Genomic DNA, 21,623 nt, shown 5'->3' with positions numbered 1-21,623 from the left:
GCAGCAACCTCTATTTGGAACATAGCAGAGGTAAAAGAGAACACAGCAAATCACAAACTGACTATTAAAGCTCTTGCTTGAACATAGTGTATATAGTTTCTGCTCACATTTCATTGGTCAGAGGAAATCACATGGTTAGGTCCAAACTCAATGCTAGGAGATGAATATAATCATTCCCTGGGGAAGGACAATGGATATACGTGAATGTTATAGTCTTCATCAAGAATGATAAACACCAGGGACTTCCCTGGTGGCACAGTGGTTAAGAATCCACCTGCCAATGCAGGGGACATGGGTTCAAGTCCAGGACGATCCCACATGCCAGGGAGCAAGTAAGCCTGTGCACCACAGCTACTGAGCCTGTGCTCTAGAGACCACAAGCCACAACTAGTGAAGCCCCTGTGCCACAACTACTGAAGCCCATGTGCCTAGAGCCCGTGCTCCGCAACAAGAGAAGCCTGAGCACCACAATGAAAAGTAGTGCCCGCTCACTGCAACTAGAGAAAGCCTGCACGGATCAATGAAGACCCAATGCAGCCAAATATAAAAATAAATAAATAAATAAGAATGATAAACACCAAATTAAGGACAGTGGTATCAGGAACCAGGGGCAGAGACCCTTATTTCTTACTATAAGAAACCCTTGTTTCTTATTATTCCACAAGAAGTCAGCAAATATTTTTTTGTAAAAGGCCAGATAGTAAATATTTTAGGCTTTGTGGGCCACTTATAGTCTCTATTGGAACTCCTCAACTCTACTATCATAGTATAAAAGCTGCCATGGACAATACATAATGAATGAGTTCCAATAAAACTCTTTTTATGGACACTGAAATTTGAGTTTCATGTAATTTTCAGGCAGCACAAAATATTCCTCATGTGATTTATTTTTTTTAAAGTAAAAAATATTCTCTGCTCATGGGCCATGCAGAAACAGGGAAGTTCACTGTAGCTGACCAACACCTGCTCTATACTCAGCATCACTGCAGGAAATTAAAATAAAGGATACATGCACGCCAATGTTCACTGCAGCACTATTTACAATAGCCAAGTCACGGAAACAACCTAAATGTCCAACGATAGATGAGTGGATAAAGAAGATGTGGTACATATATACAATGGAATACTACTCAGCCATAAAAAGGAACAAAATTGGGTCATCTGTAGAGATGTGGATGGACCTAGAGTCTGTCATACAGATTGAAGTAAGCCAGAAAGAGAAAAACAAATATCGTGTATTAACATATATATGTGGAATAAAATGGTATAGATGAACCTATTTGTAGGGCAGGAATAGAGACGCAGACATACAGAACGGACATGTAGACACGGGGTGGGGAAGGGGAGGGTGGGACGAATTGGGAGATTAGGTTTGACATAAATACACTACCATGTGTAAAATACACAGCTAGTGGGAACCTGCTGTATAGCACAGGGAGTGCAGCTCGGCGCTCTGTGACAACCTAGATGGGTGGGATGGGGGGGGTGGTTGGAGGGAGGTCCAAGAGGGAGGGGATATAGGTATACATATAGGTGATTCATGTCATTGTACAGCAGAAAGTAACACAACATTGTAATTTTACTCCACTAAAAAAATTTTTTTAATAAAATAAAAGTAGAAGACAAGGTTCTTGTATGGAAGGAACTTACCTTGTTGGGGCAAAAACATTAGAACAAAATTGTTTCAAAAATACATTCATTGTATATACTTTCATGTGTTTCTTGTTAATTAATAGTGCCCTTTCATTTCAGCTTAAAGAAGTCCCTTTCACATTTCTTGTAAGGCCAGTCTAGTGATAAAAAATTCCTTTAGCTTTTGCTTGTCTGGAAAACTCTCTCTCCTTCAATTCTGAAGGGCAACTTTGCTGGGTAAAGTATTCTTGGCTGGCATTTTTTTCTTTCAGTACTTTGAACATACCATGCCACTCCCTCTGGCTTACAAAGTTTCTGCTGAAAAATCTGCTGATAGTCTTATAGGGGTTCCCTTGTATGTAACAAGTTGTTTGTCTCTTCTTGCTTGCAAGGAGTCTCTCCTTGCCTTTAACTTTTAACACTTTAATTATGTGTCTTGGTGTGGGTCTCTTTGGGTTCATCTTTTTTAGAATTTCCTGGGCTTCTGGATCTGGACGTCTGTTTCCTTCCCCAGGTTAGGGGAGTTTTCAGACATTATTTCTTCAAGTAAGTTTTCTACCCCTTTCTCTTTTCTCCTTCTGGAACCCCCATAATGTGACTGTTGGTCTGTTGATGTTTTCCCATAAGTCCCTTAAGCTATCTTGACTCTTTTTCTTTTTGCTGCTCTGACTGGATAAGTTCCACTGTCCTCAAGTTCACTGATCCTTTCTTTCATCTAGTCTGCTATTGAACCTCTCTACTGTATTTTTCAGTTCAGTTATTGTTTTTCCATTCTGTGGCTTCTATTTGGTACTTTCATGTATTTTCTATCTCTCTGTTGAAATTCTCACTTTATTCATGCATTGTTCCTGTGAGCTTGCTAAGCATTTTTATAACCGTTATTTTGAACTCTTTATCAAGTAAGTCACTTATCTCAATTTTATTAAGGTCTTTTTTTGAGGTTTTATCTTGTTCTTTTGTTCGGAACATATTCCTCTATTTCTTCACTTTTTGTAACTGAGTTGGTTTCTAGGCATTAGATAAAACAGCCACCTCTCCCAGTCTTGAAGGAGTGGCCTCGTGGGGAAGCTGAACCTTATCATTCAACCCTGCCCTAGCTCTTGGTTGTCCCTCAAGCCTCTGTGATTGTCCAAGTAGCCTACTTTATTCTTGGAGGCTCCCAGTAGTTGAGGCTCCTACTTTGCTCTTAGAGGCTCCCAGTAGTGCCAAGAGCCATCAGTGTCCCAACGGGGAGGATCTCAGTCAGCACCTAGATTCAGGCTGACTGGAAGCCAGACCCTCAGGCAGCAGTTTTTAAAGTATGCAAATAAACTTCTTTCAGGAGAAGGCTGGGAGATGAGTGTTTGTTTGATTCCTCTACACTGAGCCCTGGGGTGATAGCCAGTTAAGAACTGTTACTTTGTTTGCTACCACCTATGGAATCCATGAACACAAGTCCCACTGGTCACCAGAGCCAAGCTATCAAGGGATGTGTCCTCTGGGTGGCAGCCACAAAAGCTGGGGAGCCAGACATGTACACAAGCTCCTTTTTCATAGATACCAGCAACCTGGGTCAGGGCAGAGGGAGGGCACAAAAATGATGCTCACTGGCCTCCCCAGTCTCTGGAGAGGACTGTAGTCAGACCATAGATATGTGTTTAATTAGAAGCCTGCCCCTCAGGCCACCGCTATAAAGATAAGTTAATAAGCCTCTTTTACAGAACAACTGGGGTATATTTCATGCTGGTTATCTGTGCTGTGCCCTGGGAATGGGATAACCAGTTAAGAATTGTTTCTCCATTTGTTACAGTCCTACGGGACCCGAGAACGTAAGCCCCAGTGGCCACCAGAGCCAAGTGATCAAGGGATGTGTCCTGGGCGCCAGCTGCAAAAGTCAGTACGCCAGACATGTACACAAATTCCCTTCTGGGAGATACCAGTGACCTCAAGCAAGGCAGAAAGATACACAAAGATGGCTCCCACTGGCCTCTGCAGTCTTCGGAGAGTATTTCAGCGGCATTCAGATGTGTTTTAAACCAGAAGCCTGCCCCTTAGGCCAAAGGCTCAAGGCAAGCAAATGGGCCTCTTTCACAGAAACACTGGAGGTGTGTTTCAGTGTGCTGTCTCTGTGCTGTGCCCTGATGGTGGTAGCCAGTTAAGAATGGTTTCTCTGGGGCTTCCCTGGTGGCGCAGTGGTTGAGCGTCTGCCTGCAAATGCAGGGGACACGGGTTCGTGCCCCGGTCCGGGAAGATCCCACATGCCGCAGAGTGGCTAGGCCCGTGAGCCATGGCCGCTGAGCCTGCGCATCCGGAGCCTGTGTTCTGCAACGGGAGAGGCCACAACGGTGAGAGGCCCGCGTACCGTAAAAAAACAAAACAAAAAAAACCAAAACAACAACAACAAAAAGAATGGTTTCTCTGTTTGTTACAGAGCCCACCAGCCTGTCTTTGGAGAATATTTCAGTAGGCCCCTAGATATGTGTTAAATTAGATGTCTGCCCCTCAGGCCAATGCTTTAAGATAAGCAAATAGGTCTCTTTCACAGAAAGACTGGGCACTTTCACTCAGCTGCCTTTGCACTGGGCCCTGTGGGGCAGCCGGGCATGAGCACTCTATGCTCCCCAGTTCACTATAGCCTTGTGGGTCTTGTAGATGCAAGCCTCTTTGGCTTTCAAACCTAGATGCTCTGGGGGCTCATCTCTCAGGTGTAGGTATCAAAAGCTGGCATGCCAGATTGAGGTTCAAACCTCCTGCTCCTCAGGTAGAAGCTCAGGTCTGTGAGTTCTCTCCTGACCACTGGTTACTGTAACAGGGGTAGAGTTTATGGTGAAATTGTGTCTCAGCCTCTTCTATATGTTTCGGTGTGGGTTTTTTCTCATTTGCCTGATGTGTAGGAGTTGTAAATTTGGTGTGTCTGTGGGAGGAGGTGAGCTCAGGATCCTCCTACAACACCACCTTGAACCAAAACCACTGTATATAATCGAGTGTAAAATTATGTGTCTCAAACTAAAAGTGCTCTAGTAAGAGTATCACTAAGGGCATGACTCATCCTAGAGAGAATATGGAGTCCAGGACAAGTAAATCACAGTATGATCTGTGTTTCCCCTTTTCACATCCTTTTCGTCTTCCATGAGACAAAATCAGATCAAGATGAATAGGTCAGCCAGTGGGATATGGTGGAAAGGAAACAGAGATCCTCTTTGCTCTGACGAAAGCTCAAGTATGCTTTGCTCTGACAAAAGCTTAAGTTTTTCTATATAGTACTTTAAAAGCTCTCCCCATGCTGCTGCTTCTCCAAGTCATTGGCTAGCTATGCAAAACTGGTTACTACAAGCAGCACGACCCAGAGCTTGAAGCAACTGCCTTATCCACTATATCCAGAGACTTTGATGACACGAAGATTGCACAGAAAGGGAGATGAGATGTATTCCAGTCATACACTATATATATTTTTTCCTTTTAATGTCCTTCTTACTTACCTATGGCTACTCTAAATTCTTTTGGTATTCAGTACAAAATTATTCTTAATCAGCTTGTTACTGAAATTCATCAGCACTCCACTCATTTAAAAACTGCTTAATTTTAGGGCTTTGTGACTATGTTTGAACTGTTCTAAAACTAAAACTTACAAGTTTAGATCTGTTAGGTATCCTGGGATACGGTATGTGTGAAAGACATGACAAAACAAAGTTGAAATATGAGCTACTGGCTAGAGTCCAGCCATCTGATGATAGAAAATCAAATTACAATTTGAATTACAGCCTCACTCTTTTCTTTATTTCAACCCACATGGGAATAATACATATTTTTACTTCTGCTACATCAACATTTGTGGAAATCTGTGTTCATGAGCAAACAAAAATGAAGCCAAATTTTCCATTAAATCTCATTTTAATATACTACAATTTTCCCTCATGATTATTATCTTAAAAGAAAAGCAATCATTCATTATTCTGCCTTTTTATGAAAACCAGAAATGTGCTTGGTATATTAGACATTTAGTAACTATTCTGTCCATGTGACAGGTCTTTCAATAATTAAAAAAACAAAATTACAAAGTTAAATGCCAAAATGTGTGTAAGCAATTAGAGTATATAATGATTTCCACAGGAAAAAAAAAAAAAACTTCCTTAAATGTCCAGATAATCTTTAGTAAACTACCTAAAGTGTTGCTTCATTTTCACTGTCACACTGGAAGCAAAGTACAGTTTTATTTAAAGTTACTGTTACATATTAGATTTCATCTGGTTTTAGAAATAATTTGACAAGTACAAAATACTTTACCATCATAAAACCCAGGAATATATCTTGCAATCCTTTTTTCTGTCTTACACAAGTCTTCTTTAATCCTTCCTTCCACATGTCACAAAACAAGGTGCTAAAACTAATTCAAAAGGCTCAAAATCTAAAATTCAATGCAATTAATGGAAACTTTATATACCTTCTTTCTGATTATAAAAGATTGTATACTCTATAAAGGAAGAAATTTTTGTCTGTTTTATTCATTCCTGCATGCCCTGCACATAAAATAGTGTCTAACCCATAGCAGAGCTAATTGATCAATACTTGTTGAATGAATGCATGTGAAGTTTATTAGAAAATAAAGGAACAAGGAATAGTCAAAGAAGAATAAAATAATTCCTCAAAATTTCAACATTCAGAGAGTTAACATTTTGGTATATTCTCTTTCAGCTGCTTTCTACATATTTTTCTACATGGCGGAAATACAAAGTATAGGGGAACATATTAAATAACACCATGGAGATACAATCAGTAAAATCCAAAATGTGGGAAATTCTAGAATATAAATGACTTACATTCTTTCACAAATAAATGATGTACAGTTTGAGTTTCAAAAGTAGAGAGCCAGTGCAGGAGGACCAGGAAAAGTGAAACAGGAAAGGAAGGAAAGCCAGTTCAAGGGTGTGTCATTGAGCTGATTACTGCTGTAGAAAACTAGGGCTCAATACTCCTTAGCCCACCCAAGAAACCACATAGTTTGTATCCTCAGAATTGACCATCCAAGACAGTGGAGAGGAGAGTATTTATGCACCAAGTCTCAACAAAGAGTAAAGTCCTTTATACCTCTGTATGTGTGCACATGCCAACACGGTTGAGCAGGCTCCCGAAGGGGACCCATGCTATAGCAGCAGAGATGCTCTATAGCAGAAACAAGAGACACATAGTGTAGCTGAGGGTCTTTCCTGTTAGGCTGTATCTCTATCCTGATAAATGCTGCAGCAACAATCTAAGCAAAAGGTAAAAGGTGGGCTGAGAGACGTGAAACAAGGCATAAAACTGGTCTTGCTTAATGGCAAGGAAAAAATGGCAAGAAGAAAAAGAGAGAGAGAAAAACCTATAAAGAAAGACTGAAGAGATATCAAACATAGCGTGTGGCCATTTTTGGAGGTTGATTTGAATAAATCAACTGTAAACAATATATTTTAGATAGGGAAATTTGAACGATGCCTAGATATTTGCTATTAAGAAATTACTGTAATATTTTAAAATTATTGTTATTACTGGTACTGTTTTTTTTTTTTTTAAGTATTTATCTTTTGGAGACACATACAGAGGTGTCTTTAAAATTGCTTTAAATTGGCTTTAAAACAATCTGGGGTGAGGAGAGGAAGTAAAAAGGTTATAGATGAAATAAGATTGGCCACGTGTTCATAGCTGTTGAATCTAAGTAACAGGTACATATGGGTTCATTATACTACTCTCTGTACTTTCTATGTTTGAAAATTTCCCTAAGAAAAAAATTTAAATATACGGCAAATTTCCTGCACCTTTGAAGATTTCATTTTTCCTAGAGATATATGAATGTTAATAAACATGGGCAGGGGCTTCCCTGGTGGCGCAGTGGTTGAGAATCTGCCTGCCAATGCAGGGGACACGGGTTCGAGCCCTGGTCTGGGAAGATCCCACATGCCGCGGAGCAACTGGGCCCATGCGCCACAACTACTGAGCCTGCGCATCTGGAGCCTGTGCTCCGCAGCAAGAGAGGCCGCGACAGTGAGAGGCCTGTGCACCGCGATGAAGAGTGGCCCCCGCTTGCCACAGGTAGAGAAAGCCCTCGCACAGAAATGAAGACCCAACACAGCCAAAGATAAATAAATAAATTTATATTAAATAAATAAATAAATAAAAATAAACATGGGCAAAACATTATAAATTCCTTGGTTAGAAAACACCATAACTGTTTCTGGTTCCCCAAGCTCACATTGTTATTTCACATGTCTGTATTTCTGACCACACAGTTTACTCACTCTGAGTGATGCCCACATAATTTACTCACTTTGAGTGATGCCTCTGCCCACTCGTGTATACAATGATAATAATATAATAATATAATATAATAATATAATAATAACTATTATTATTCACTTTTCGAAACCCATCTCAAATGCCACCCCCTTTAGGATGCCTTCCTTATAATGCATAGTTTCTTTTTCATAGCCTACTACTGTAACATATATGATTGATTCTCACTAATTGTGAGAGTTATGTTCTATAAAGTTGCCATGAACAAAGAATCAGTGAATACTGACCTATTACTCCTAGGGGAAATACAGGGTTAGGTTCCTATGATCCTCTGGTCACAAGTTTTTTTTTAAACCAATCAATACATAACCTTATTTTATGTGTTTTTTTTTAGAGACACCTTTTTTCCTCTCCCCTCCTTCCATACATATTTGATATATCTATATATATATTTGATTCATTCTTTCTCTATATATATCCTTGATTAATTAACAATGAACTCACGGCCAACTCAAGCCTGAAGAAAGCTTATCTCACACACACATTTTCTCCTTAAGGCACATTATAGCCTTCTTATGTTTAAGAACACTAGACAGCACATCGATAGTACATGGAGCAGGTGGAAGAGGGACAGCAATCACCAAGATAAAGCACAAAAATTCTAAAAATATGGCACTAAATAAACAAAGCAAAGGACACATATGAAAGCTGAAACAAAAAGGCAGAGCATTACTTTGTTTGACCTCAGCTGGGAACATGTACATGGGGTGACTCAAGCTTTTTGCTGCACTGCACATAACCACAGATGACTGCAAAAGTACCATTAAGTACTGATTATGGGGTTACAAGTAAGTTTTAGTGAGCATGCAAATTTGCAAATACAAAATTTGCAAATAATGAGAACTGACTATATATTCTTTATTCCCTTTTTAAATTGAGGTGAAATTCAAATAACATAAAATAACCATTTTAAAGTGTCCAGTTCAGTGGCATTTAGTACACTCATAGTGTTGCATAACTACCACCTCTACCTAGTTCCAAAATATCTTCATCACTCTAAAACAAAAATAAAAACAAAAAAACCCACCTTGTATCCATTAAGCAGTCAGTCCTCATTCCCCCAACCCAGCTGCTGGCAACCAACAACGTGCTTTCTGTCTCTATGGATTTATCTAGATATTTCATACAAATGAAATCATATACCAATATAAAATAAAAGTGAAAAAAAAAAGAAATCATATGATATGTGGCCTTTTGTGCCTGGTTCAGGGTTCATCCACATTTGAATAATATTCCACTGTACGTATGTATCAGAATTTGTTTATCCATTCATCTGTTAAAGGACATTTAGGATGTTTCTACTTTTTGGGTATTGTGAATAGTGCTACTATGAACATTCATATACGAGGACTTGTTTGAATACCTGTTTTCAATTCTTTTGGGTTTATACTAGTAGTGCAATTGTTGGGTCATATGGTAACTTTTTACTTACATTTCTGAGAAATTGTTTTTCATAGTGGCTGCACCATTTTACATTCTCACCAGCAACATATGAGGGCTTCAATTTCTCCACATCTTTACCAACACTTGTTTGCTTTTAAATTAGAGCCAACCTGTGAGATGGTATATCCTGGTTCTGATTTGGATTTCTCTCATGACTAATGACATTAAGTATCTTTTCATCTGCTTACTGGCTATTTGTATATCTTATTTGGAGAAATGTTTATTCAAGTCCTTTGCCCATTTGTTAATTTCTTGTTAAGTTGTTAGAGTTCTTTTTCACTTCTGGCAGTTTGTGTATTACTAGGAATTTGTTTCATCTAGGTAATCCAATTTGTTGGAATATAATTGTTCACAGTATTCTCTTATAATCCTTTTTATTTCTGTAAAGTAGGTAGTAATGTCCCCACTTTCATTTCTGACTTTAGTTATTGGCTTCTTTTCTCTTTTTTTCTTAGTCAGTCTACCTAAATGTTTCTCAATTTTGTTGATCTTTTCAGAGAACCAACTTTCTGTTTCATTGATTCTATTGTTTTCTATTCTCCATTTCATTTACCTCTGCATTAACTTTCATTATTTCCTTATTTCAGCTATCTTCGGGTTTTGTTTGCTCTTTTTTTTTTTTTTAAGTTCCATCAGGTGTAAAGTTAGGAAAGTGATTTGAGAACTTTCTTCTTTTTATTTTATTTACTTTTTAACTTATTTATTATTTTATTTATTTATTTTTGGCTGTGTTGGGTCTTCGTTGCGGTGCGCGGGCTTCTCATTGCAGTGCCTTCTCTCATTGTGGAGCACAGGCTCTAGGTGTGTGGGCTTCAGTAGTTGTGGCACGGGGGCTCAGTAGTTGTGGCTCGCGGGCTCTAGAGCGCAGGCTCAGTAGTTGTGGCACACAGGCTTAGTTGCTCCGTGGCATGTGGGATCTTCCCAGACCAGGGTTCGAACCCATGTCCCCTGCATTGGCAGGTGGATTCTTAACCACTGCACCACCAGGGAAGCCCTATTCTTTTTAAATGTAGGTGTTTACAGCTATAAGTTTCCCTCTGACCACTGCTTTTGCAGCATCACATCAGTTTTGTTAAGTTCTGTTTTCTTTTTCATTCATCTCAAAGTATTTTTTAATTTCTCTTGTGATTTCTTCTTTGAGCCATTGGTTAAGAATGTATTGTTTTATTTTCACATATTCATAAATTTTCTATTTTTCCTTCTGTTATTGATGGATAGTTTCATTCTGTTGTGATCAGAAAAGATATTTTGTATGAGTTTAATCTTTTAAAATTTATTAAGATTTGTTTTGTAGCCTAACATATGGTCTATCTGTCTATTCCGGAAAATATTTGATGTGTGCTTGAGAAGAAATGTATTCTAACGCTCGAGTAGAGTGTTCTATGCATGTCTATTAGGTTTAGTTGGTTTACAGTGTTAAGTCTTCTATTTCTTTAAAGATCTTCTGTCTAAATGTTCTGTTCATTGCTGAAAAGGGTTATGAAGTCTCCAACCATTATTGTAGAACTATTTCTCCCTTCAATTCTGTCAGCCTTTCACATATTTTGGGGTCTTTCATTTGGTGGGTATATATATTTAGCATTGTTGTAACTACTTAATGAACTGACCCTTTTATCAATACACAATGTCCTTCTTTGTCTCTTGCAACAATTTCTTACTTAAAGTCTATTTTGTCTGATATAAGTATAGTCACCTCAACTCTCTTTTGGTTACTATTTGTACCCTTCATTTCCAACCTATTTGTACTCCTTCATTTTCAACCTATTTGTGTCTTGGATCTAAAGTGAGTTTCCTGTAGACAATATAGAATTAGATCATATTTTCTTCTCCTGTCAATCTCTGTCTTTTAACTGGTGAGTATACTTTTATATTTTAAGTGATTAAGGATAAGAAAGCACTTGCTTCTTCTATCTTGTTATCTGTTTTCTATATGTCACATCTTTTTTTGTCCCTCAATTCCTCCAATCTTGCCTTCTTTTGTGTTTGATTGATTTTTTTCTAGTGTACTATTTCTATTCCCTCCTCAATTCCTTTTCTGTATATTTTTTAGTTATTTTCTTAGTGGTTAACCTGAGGAGTACAATTAACATCTTAAATTGAAAATAATCTAGTTTGAATCAACATTAACATATTTAAATTGTTGTTTTACAAATTTGTCTTTTAAACCATACAGGAAAAAAAAGATTGTTAAAAACCAAAAATAAAACAATATTAATATCTCCCTATGTAGTTACCTTTACTGGTCTTTATCATTTAAAATTTTTCTTTGTATGACTTTGGTTACTATCCAGGATACTTTCATTTCAGCCTAAAGGATTTCATTTAGCATTTCTTACAGGGAATGTCTACTAGCAACAAACTTCCTCCACTTCTGATTATCTAGAAATGTCTTCATTTCTCCTTCTGGGACTCCTAATATGCATATGTTGGTACACTTGATATTGTCCCACAAGTATCTTAGGCTCTATTCATTTTTATTCATTCTTCTTGCTCTGCTCCTCAGACTGGACATCAATTGACCTATCTCCAAGTTTCTGGTCCTTTTATCTTTCTGCTCAAATCTGTGTTGAACTCTTTCAGTAAATTTTTCATTTTATCTACTTTACTTTTCAGCTCAATAATTTCTACTCGATTCTTTTTGACAGTTTCTATTTCTTTATGGGTATTCTCTATTTATTAATACATAATACTCCCTATTTCCTACAGTTCTTTGTCTATGGTTTCCTTTAGCTCTATGAACATATTTAAGATAGTTGATGTAAAGTCTTTGTCTAGTAAGTGCAATGCCTGGGTTTCCTCAGGAATGATTTCTGTCAATTTCTTTCTTTTTTTTTCCTATTAATGGGTCATACATTCCTGATTATTGTTGATACGCCATGCAATTTTTTAAACTGAAAATTAGATACTTTGAATATTGCTATGTGGTAATTCTGGAAATCATATTCTCCCTTCTTCCCAGAGTTTGACATGGTAACCTGCTGAGGACCCCAGTCATCACTTTGTTTAGCGATTTTTCCAAACTATTTTTGCAAAGATTATATTCCTCATTACGTGTCATCATTGAAGTTTCTGCTCTATTATCTAAGCAGCCATCAAGTGACCTCAGAGATTTCCTTAAATGTTGGAGGCAAAAGGAATGAAAAAACAAAACAAAACAGAACCCAGCTCTCCTAGTGTTTGTAGATTGGCTCTGAGCTAGGGCCTTCTTTTGATGTTTAGCTAGATTCTCCTACAACTCCACCTTAACTTTCACCTCCTTCTTGCATGGAGCACAACTATACAAGCCCACTCAAGTCTTTTCCAAGTATGTGTCTGGCCTAAGCATCACTCTGGATTCCCCAGGCAGTAGCCCTTCAAAGCTCTTATTCCCTGAAATGTCTTTATCCTCAGCCTCCTCCTTCTGAGGCTTTTCAGTCTGTCTGCTGTTGGTCCCATCTGCCCTCTCTTGGCCCAATGGCTACAGGTGGTATATGCCTTTAAATTTTTTCAGTAGATGACACCTGGAAAGGTACTTTAGCTTGAGGTGGGTGAAACAAAAGGCAAGCCTTTGTGCTGGTAGCTCAGGAAACTACCAGATGAGTCAAAATGCACAACCACTTTTTTTGGAGAAGTAGTCTATATTGCCTCCCAGCGATCTCCCCATCACTAGTAAGCCAAGCTAGGAATGCAGGCTGCCATCCTCATGGCTGCTGCTAAGCTGGGAAACAGGGCATGGTAGGCAGGTAAGCAAAAGGCCACAACACTTTTTTTCCAAAATTTAACAGCTTCTTTCTTCATTAAGCAGTACCCTGGTTGCTATAACTTTTTTATTAGATTCCAGTGATCCAAAAAAAGTTGATTCCATCCATTTTGGGCAGCATAATGATTGCTTCAGTGAAAGAATTGATTCTTGAAGCTCGCTACTCTGTCATTTTTTCCACCATGTCTCCCATATACATTTGTAAGTAATTACCTTTAACTTATAATATTAAGCCCTTTATTTTCTTTTCTCACAACTTGTTTGTTCGGCCATTTCCTCTAAATGAGACTCTTTCCTCTATTCTTTGTCTAACTTTTATTCAAACTTAGATGTATTCTCTAGAACCATTCTCTAAACTTCCAGACTGAGTTAAGTGTCCGTTCTTTATACTGCCATAGTACCTGTTCTTTAACAAATCACCACATTCCTGAAATTACCTGTTACTGTCTCTGTCTATCCCACCAAAGAGTAACTTGACAGCAGTCACATATGTAATCCATTGCCTTCAGGAACAGTCTAATTACAAGCAATGACTCTCAGCCAGAGGTGTATAATCTCCTTAGCGCTTTAGATTATACGCTCCTCTCTTCTACTCCTAAAGCCTAGCATAATGCCTAATATTCAGTAGCTACACAGTGAATATAATTATTACATGGACTTATACAGTTTAGGCAATACATAGAGAAACAAAGAAGCATATCAAGAAATAAATATCACAATCTTATTTTTCACTTCAGCAACTTACGTTCTGGTTGTTTTTCATTGGGTGTTATGGATCGCACAAAGTCTTGTGGTGTCATAAACACTTCAGATTCACCATGCTCACTGATTACTTTCAAGGTAGCAAAATATCGGAAGATTTTATCTGGTGTGGAATATGCGCGAATCCTATTCTCATATTCCATCACCTAAAATTGGAAATTCAGAGAGTGTTACTGTATTAAGCATCTCATTTTCATGTATATTCTCTTATTTGGGGGGCAATTTTATATCATTTTTTTCTCTAACTGGATTTTTTATATTAGAAATTACTTGCGTCTCAAAAACTTGTGATATACGATTCATACTCCAGTTGAAGCAATGCTTGTATAAGTTTTCTTCAGAATTTTGAATATTTTCTAATTTCTTAAATCATTGAAAGCTAGCAAAACTGAAAAATGTCATAAAAGAATTCAAAAGGTCTCGGTAAAAGAGTATAATACCATATATATGGGAGCCTATCATTTTTTAAACACCTACCAAGGTTTTAAAAAGGGACTGATTTTACAGTTTTTACTTCCATGCAATTTCTTGAATTCAAAAACAAAACAGACGTGGGACTTCACAGGTCTGAATAGCTAACAGTCCTTCAAACAGAAAGTACATTACACAATAGCACAAAAAAATAAAATTACATATCATGGAAACTCAATTATTAACAGGTCTGAAGCAATAAGACTTTTACTTTTGATTAAAAAATTAGACTTCCAAGGACTTCCCTGGTGGCGCAATGGATAAGACTGCGATCCCAATGCAGGGGGCGCAGGTTTGATCCCTGGTCAGGGAACTAGATCCCACATGCATGCCGCAACTAAGAGTTCGCGCGCCACAACTAAGGAGTCCGTGTGCTACAACTAAGGAGTCCGTGTGCCACAATTAAGGAGCGGGCAAGCTGCAACTAAGAAGCCCACCTGCCGCAACTAAGGAGTCCACCTGCTGCAACTAAGGAGCCAGTGAGCTGCAACTAAGTAGGCTGCCTGCCGCAACTAAGACGCAGCGTGACCAAATTAATTAATTAATTAATTAATTAATTTTAAAATGTAGACTTCCAGAGAACATTTAAATATAGCATATTTAGAAAAGAGTGGACTTGGGAAGAACACAAGCAAATATTTGAATAGGAACAAAATTATATATGGCATACATTTAATTAAAAGATTATAATGTTAATATAAAAGCCTGTTTCCTTATCCAGCACCCAAGCCCCCATTCTGTACACGAAACATACAAAATACTGTATCTTCTGCATAATATTCTTCTACAGCCTACACAGTACCTTGGTGAAAAGATGTCTCTCATACCTGAATTTTATATGTTGAGTTAACCAACATTAAATAGTATCTTATAAATAACTGGTTAGAAAATGTGTCAAGGCAATACGATCTAAAAATCCAGTGAAAAAATAAAATAAATAAAATAAAAATCCAGTGAATTCAATGTCTATAAAGCAATTCACTATATTTAAAAAAACATTATTAATGTTTTAATTTAACTTATTAACGCAGCTATTAGTGTAACTGTCATTTCTGGCTAGATGGTCACTTTGAGGTCATTGATGGCAGCTGCTTAAAAATGGTCTCAATTCCACTACGAGATATGCTTTCAACCACTAAGAAAGGAATGCTAATTTGTAACTATACATGACAGGAAACTTTCTAATGCTAATTTGCATTAAAGTCTGAATACTTATTTCAGAAAATTTTTCAATAGATTTGGCATGTGGCAAACACACTAAGCAGTCCCATGGCATAGCAGTCGCCAACCTTTTTGGCACGAGGGACCGCTTTTGTGGAAGACACAAAAAGCTTGGGGGGGGGATGGTTCAGGCGGTAATGAGAGCAATGGGGGGGGATGGTTCAGGCGGTAATGCAAACAGCAAGGAGTGGCAGATGAAACTTCACTCACTCGCCTGCTGCTCACCTCCTGCTGTGAGGCCCAGTTCCTAACAGGCCACGGACTAGTACCAGTCTGTGGCCCTTGGGTTGGGGATCCCTCCCTTAGCAGCCTTTCAACCCCTTAGCAGCCTTAAGACTTAGCTATGAGTCTTAAATCAAAGGCATTTTATATTTAACTACAACTATCTGCTGGATCATACCAGCTATAGAACAAAAAATAATCAGTTTACAATATTTAGGGTATGGGCTACAGCTACTGCCAAAGATGGATTTGTAAACTAAAAAGTCAATCATATATAAGATAAAGATAGAAAAATAACAACTTAAAAGTCAATGATTTACAGACTGAAAATCAGATCCTTGATTGTTACCAAAAAAATATGCTGCTGAATATTATTAATTAGTTTTAGTTTGAAATAATAGGTTGAGGAGATAGACCTTCTCCATTCCTGCACTGGTAGAGTTTAGTATAGACATACTGTATAGTATATTTTTGCTTTTTTTCACTTAGCAATGTATCTTAAAGACCATATCACACAATTTGATATGCAGCTGCCTCCTTTTAAGTAGTCATGTTAAAGGAACACTAACAACTATTATATAAAGGGTTTAAAATATAGCATCCAAGATAACAAAGGCTTGGAAGCTAAGATATATAGAAAACTGTTGAAGAATTTTGGAACGTTTAACCTGGTGAAAAGATTTACTAAGGAAATTATAATAGTTACATTCAATCATCTACTTAAAACATTCTTGAGTTTCATGATGTTAAGAGAGCTGTCTTCACTAAAACAGCCAGACTTACTTGTATCAAAATTCAGCATTGTATTTCCTATATGAAAGGCACAAGTGTAGCCAAATAGAAGCTGCAACCAACTACTCTGAGAAATGGCTGGGTGGATAGGCTGGGTGGATAGGCCAGGTGGCTGGCACTTCCCAGATCCATGCCTTCAGCCAGCCAGCCAAAGCCCCCTCCCCACACCCCCATCCTGTGCCTAGTGACCCTACCCTAATGCCGCACAACCCAGCTGGGCTCACACTATCTGCGCTGGGCATTTTACTGCATCCAAGACCCTTGCTCCTACCCACAGCTGTAGCTCCAGAGACAAGGGTCCTGATCTACCCCCACTCTGAGTCTGCTTGGATGGAGCCTCTCCCAACCCCCATTTTTCATCAGTTTCCCTTGATGGCTTAGGGGGCTCATGTGAAGGGAAGTCAGCACTGAGATGCAGCCTCTGTTTCTGGAGCCTCTTGTAAAGCTCAGAAGATCCTGGAAACGGCCCAGACCAACTTGGATAAAAGAACCCCCCAATCCATCCCCAAAATTTGTGCCTGGGAGAAATAGGTCCCTCTCAGCTCTACAGTTCACAGCCCTGACAACTACAACCCCTGGAACAAAAGTAAAGAACCAACGTCAAGATGAAAGCAGCCAACATGTGGCTTCCAAGGCCAGTTCTACTCAGGGCCATTCCAGCCTGCAAGAAAGGGAGAAAGGGCATTGAAGAACCTTGTGGGAGATATTGTGTGCCAGGTCTAGAAGTGGCTAACATCACTTCTATTCAGTGGAAAACTAGCAAACTAGTAACAACCATTAAAAAAGGTAAAGTAAAAAAACAGGGCTCAGGATCACCTTTAGAAATCTGAAATGGCATGATGTTAACTGACCTAGGGTACACCATGAGCAAAATTTTGTAACCAAAACATGTTATGTTAGAAGAATGCAATGGAAAGAGCAAGGGTTTTAGAGTTACACAGACTTATATTTGATTCCTTCTATTATAAGTAACCAGCTATACTACTTTAGACAAGTTACTCAGTTGCTTCAAGCATTAAGTATATATTTAAGTATGTATGCATACATGTATATGTGTGTATATACACACATATATGCACGAACATACACACATTTACATGTGTGCATATGTATGTACATATACTATGCCTGGAAGACAGAAAATGCTCAATAAATGTTACTTTCCTTCTGTTTTTCATTTGTTCTGCTATATGTGTAATAAGTAAACTTACTTGGGTTTTCTAGTCACCTAAGTTCTTAAGGATTTTGTTTGGTATATAGAGCATATTTTATGTCTTTTATTATTCATGTTCACCTATCAATCAATTTAAAAGTATTTACAATTGTACTGAACCAAATAATTTGGCTTCTTAATATGAAGATACCATTCCAAATCCAAAATAGCGACATCAGAAGCTCCTGAACTCCCCATCTCCCATGGATGCATCAAATGTACAGCTATACATGGAGTATTTCCCTCTGAAAGAAATCCAGAAACTAGCTGAACAATGCTTATACATTGGGTTAACGAGAAAGTACCAACATCAAAACTGGTAGGAAAGACTGAGACACACTCTTGCCATAAATCCCACCTCTGGCACAGTGCCATACAAATGGGAGAGAACTCTCAAACTCCAGCTTCTCCCTGAGCAGTAAAGGGTTTGGATGCTGCATCTAGCACCCCAACTTGTAAGACTCCCACTTGAAGGATGGGCCCCCAAAACAACTACTATGAAAGCCAATGGGACTTGCATCCATGAGACCCACAAGACTACAGAAAACAAAGAAACAGTTTTTAACAGGCTCTGGAGAACTCAGAGTATCTGTTGCCCCAGGGATCAGTGCAGAGGAAGAAGGCAAAAAACACCTACCTCCCAGTCTTCCCTTGAAAAAGGTCTATTTGCATATATTAAAAGCTGCTGCCGGAAGGTCAGGCTTCTAATTTAGCACACATCTAAGGGCTGGCTGACATCCTCCATGGGGACTGGGGAAGAGAGTGGATGCCTCATCCAACTTCTCCATCTAGCCTACTCCAAATTGCTAGGATCTCCCTGGAAGGAGCTTATACACACGTCTGCACCTCAGCATTATTAGCTGTCATCTGAGGTATAAGTCCCTGAATCACCTGGCTCTGCAAGTCAACAGGGCTTGCATTCTTGAGTCCCACAGGACTGTAGCAAAAATAGAACCATATGACCCAATAATCCAGCTTCTGGGTATATATCCAAAGGAAATGAAATCAGCATCTCAAAGAGATATCTGTACTCCATGTTAATTGCAGCACTGTTCACAATTGCCAAGGTACGGTAACAACCTATGTGTCCATCATGCAATCTCAAGGGACTCCAAAGACCCAAAATAATTTTGAAAAAGAAGAACAAATTTGGAGGACTCCAACTTCCTGATTTCAAAACTTATTACAGTCATAAGAAAAATGTGGTACTGGCACAAAGACAATCATATAGAGCAGACAAATAGAAAAGAAAGCCCAGAAATAAACCCTCAGACACATCATCAAATGATTTTGACAAGGGTGCCACAACCGTTCAATGGAGAAAGGACAGCCTTTTCAACAAATGATGTTGGGAAAATTGGATATCCACATGCAAAAAAATGAAGTTGGGGGCTTCCCTAGTTGTCCAGTGGTTAAGACTCAGCGCTTCCACTGCAGGCGTGTGGGTTCAATCCCTGGTCAGGGAAATTCCACGTGCCACAAGGTGTGACCCCAAAAAAATTTTTTTTCTTAATTAAACAAAATTCTTAAAAACGGGATATGGCTTCCCTGGTGGCGCAGTGGTTAACAATCTGCCTGCCAATGCAAGGGACATAGGTTCGAGCCCTGGTCTGCTAAGATCTCACATACCGTGGAGCAACTAAGCCCATGTGCCACAACCCGTGAGCCTATGCTCTAGAGCCCGCGAGCCACGACTACTCAGCCCACGTGCCACGACTACTGAAGCCTGCACGCCTAGAGCCCATGCTCTGCAACAAGAGAAGTCACCCCAGTGAGAAGCCCGCGCACCGCAACGAAGAGTAGCCCCCACTTGCCACAACTAGAGAAAGTCTGCGCACAGCAATGAAGATCCAACGCAGCCAAAAATAAATAAATAAAAAATTTAAAAAAAAACGGGATAGAAAAAGTACGTTTTTAAATAGGTTCTTGGGGAGACACAATGACACATGGAATGGTTACCCATTCACTGAGACTTTAGTGAAAGAAATAAAAACTATTTCAGATATAGATTAGAAAGGTTTTATTACTACTAATTAAGTAAATTACACTGATAGCTTTCATTTTTTCTGTGAAGCATAAGATATAGTCATCTGCTAAGCAGAAAGCGGGAGCAGAAAATGGAAGATTCAAAAATAAACATTTACTTGGGTCATTTTTGCCCAACACTGTAAAATGTAAAGTTTGACTATAAGTGAAGCTGATTGTGCAAGATAAATTTGAACTTTCCTCAAATTCATTCAGGGCAAAAGATTAAATAAATGTATCATTTTGGAAAAAATGGCATGATAGATAATTAAGTTGTGATACATAACTTTTGTTCAAATTCAGTTTAATCAGAAGTGGATTTGGGAAATGAGAAGACATATATAACAGCTTCATCCAAATAAACAGAAGATCCAAATTTTTCTTGCTTGCAGTTATACAGCCCCCCCAACACACACAAAGTAACTCAAATTATCTTGTTGCACTGATTAGCTATATTTTAGCAAGTAAAGGTAATTCCCTGAATTTCAATGCTAACATGCAAAATGTCTAAGAAATTCAACCTTTTGACTTTTCATCACTGGTCTGCTGAATTCAAATGCCCAATATCATAGGCATTATTACAGAGGAGCTAAACTTTTCTCAGGTAAAACTGTATAACAGCATATTGTGTTAAAGATATAAAATGCTGGAATTACGTTGAGTTTATGCTGTCCTCAAAATTAGTTGATTTTTTGGAAATATTTGTATATTTCCAAAGAGATTTTATTCTGCCTTTACAATTTGGCATCATGACAAATCAGTATATCACAGACTCAACTTCACATATATGAAAACATTCAGAATCAGAAAGATCTAAAAAGCAATAATCACCTTAGGTGGTTGAATTGAAAGAACAAAGAAAATACATGTTAATCCTGATTACCAATCCTAGGTCCTTTTCACTATGCCAATTAACTTCACATTCAAAGAGGACCTTTGCCTTAGAACATGATGGAAAATAGCAAAGAGGTGAATAACTTCAAAGTGAATATAAGCCATCTGAAATATATGATAAAAGACTCAACAGCATTATTCTAAAATAGAATTAACTATAGTTCTAATAATTTATAAGACTGTGTTCCATACTTTTCTGTCTCTGAATCCAGAACGTTTCTTCTTTTTCTCTTCTGGATAAGGCTCAAGACAAATACCTGAAGCCTTTTTTTCGTGGTTACAATCTTCCCCTTCATCTTTACTCTTCCCTTTATCACCAAGTTCACTCTTTAGGTTGTTTACAGATGGTGGGGATTGTGCAAGGGCCCTGGATATTAAAAAAAAAAAAAAATCTATCAATCAAGAAGGTCCATCATATTAAACAAATAAAGATTTTCAGATAAAGCTAAGCAGGAGCAACAGCAATGAAATTCGTGAAAAGTTTGACATGAACAGGTTCCTCAAAAAATTAAAAGTAGAACTAACATATGATCCAGCAATCCCACTTCCGGTTATATATCCAAAAGAACTGAAAGCAGGGTCATTCAGAGATTTTTGCACACTCATGTTAATAGCAGCATTATTCACAATAGCTAAAACGTGGAAGCAACCCAAATGTATACTGATAGATAAATGGATAAAGGGAATATGGTATATCTGTATAACAGAATAATATTCAGCCTTAAATATAAAGGATATGACACCAAAAGCACAGGCAACAAATCAAAAACAGGCAGGATTACATGACACTAAAAACCTTCAGCAGAGCAATAATCAACAAAATGAAAAGACCATCTACACAATGGAAGAAAATATTTGCAAACCATATATTTAATAAAGGGTTAATATTTAAAATGTATAAAAGGA

General features: G+C 38.2%; 1 protein-coding gene across 3 annotated transcripts in view; it reads right to left on the bottom strand.

Moving 5' to 3' along the window:
• MICU1 (mitochondrial calcium uptake 1) overlaps positions 1-21,623 on the bottom strand; it is a 193,504-nt gene that overhangs the window by 132,306 nt on the left and 39,575 nt on the right. For all 3 annotated transcript variants that reach the window (XM_067710605.1, XM_067710607.1, XM_067710606.1), the window contains exons 3-4: positions 20,910-21,084; positions 13,863-14,025 (exon numbers count right to left, since the gene is read on the bottom strand). In XM_067710605.1, coding sequence (XP_067566706.1) covers positions 13,863-14,025; positions 20,910-21,084 — 338 coding nt within the window. The remainder of the gene's footprint in view (positions 1-13,862; positions 14,026-20,909; positions 21,085-21,623) is intronic.

The sequence above is a fragment of the Pseudorca crassidens genome, chromosome 16, assembly GCF_039906515.1.
Source record: "Pseudorca crassidens isolate mPseCra1 chromosome 16, mPseCra1.hap1, whole genome shotgun sequence".
NCBI lineage: Eukaryota > Metazoa > Chordata > Mammalia > Artiodactyla > Delphinidae > Pseudorca > Pseudorca crassidens.
This window is presented reverse-complemented; position numbering and strand designations above follow the sequence as displayed.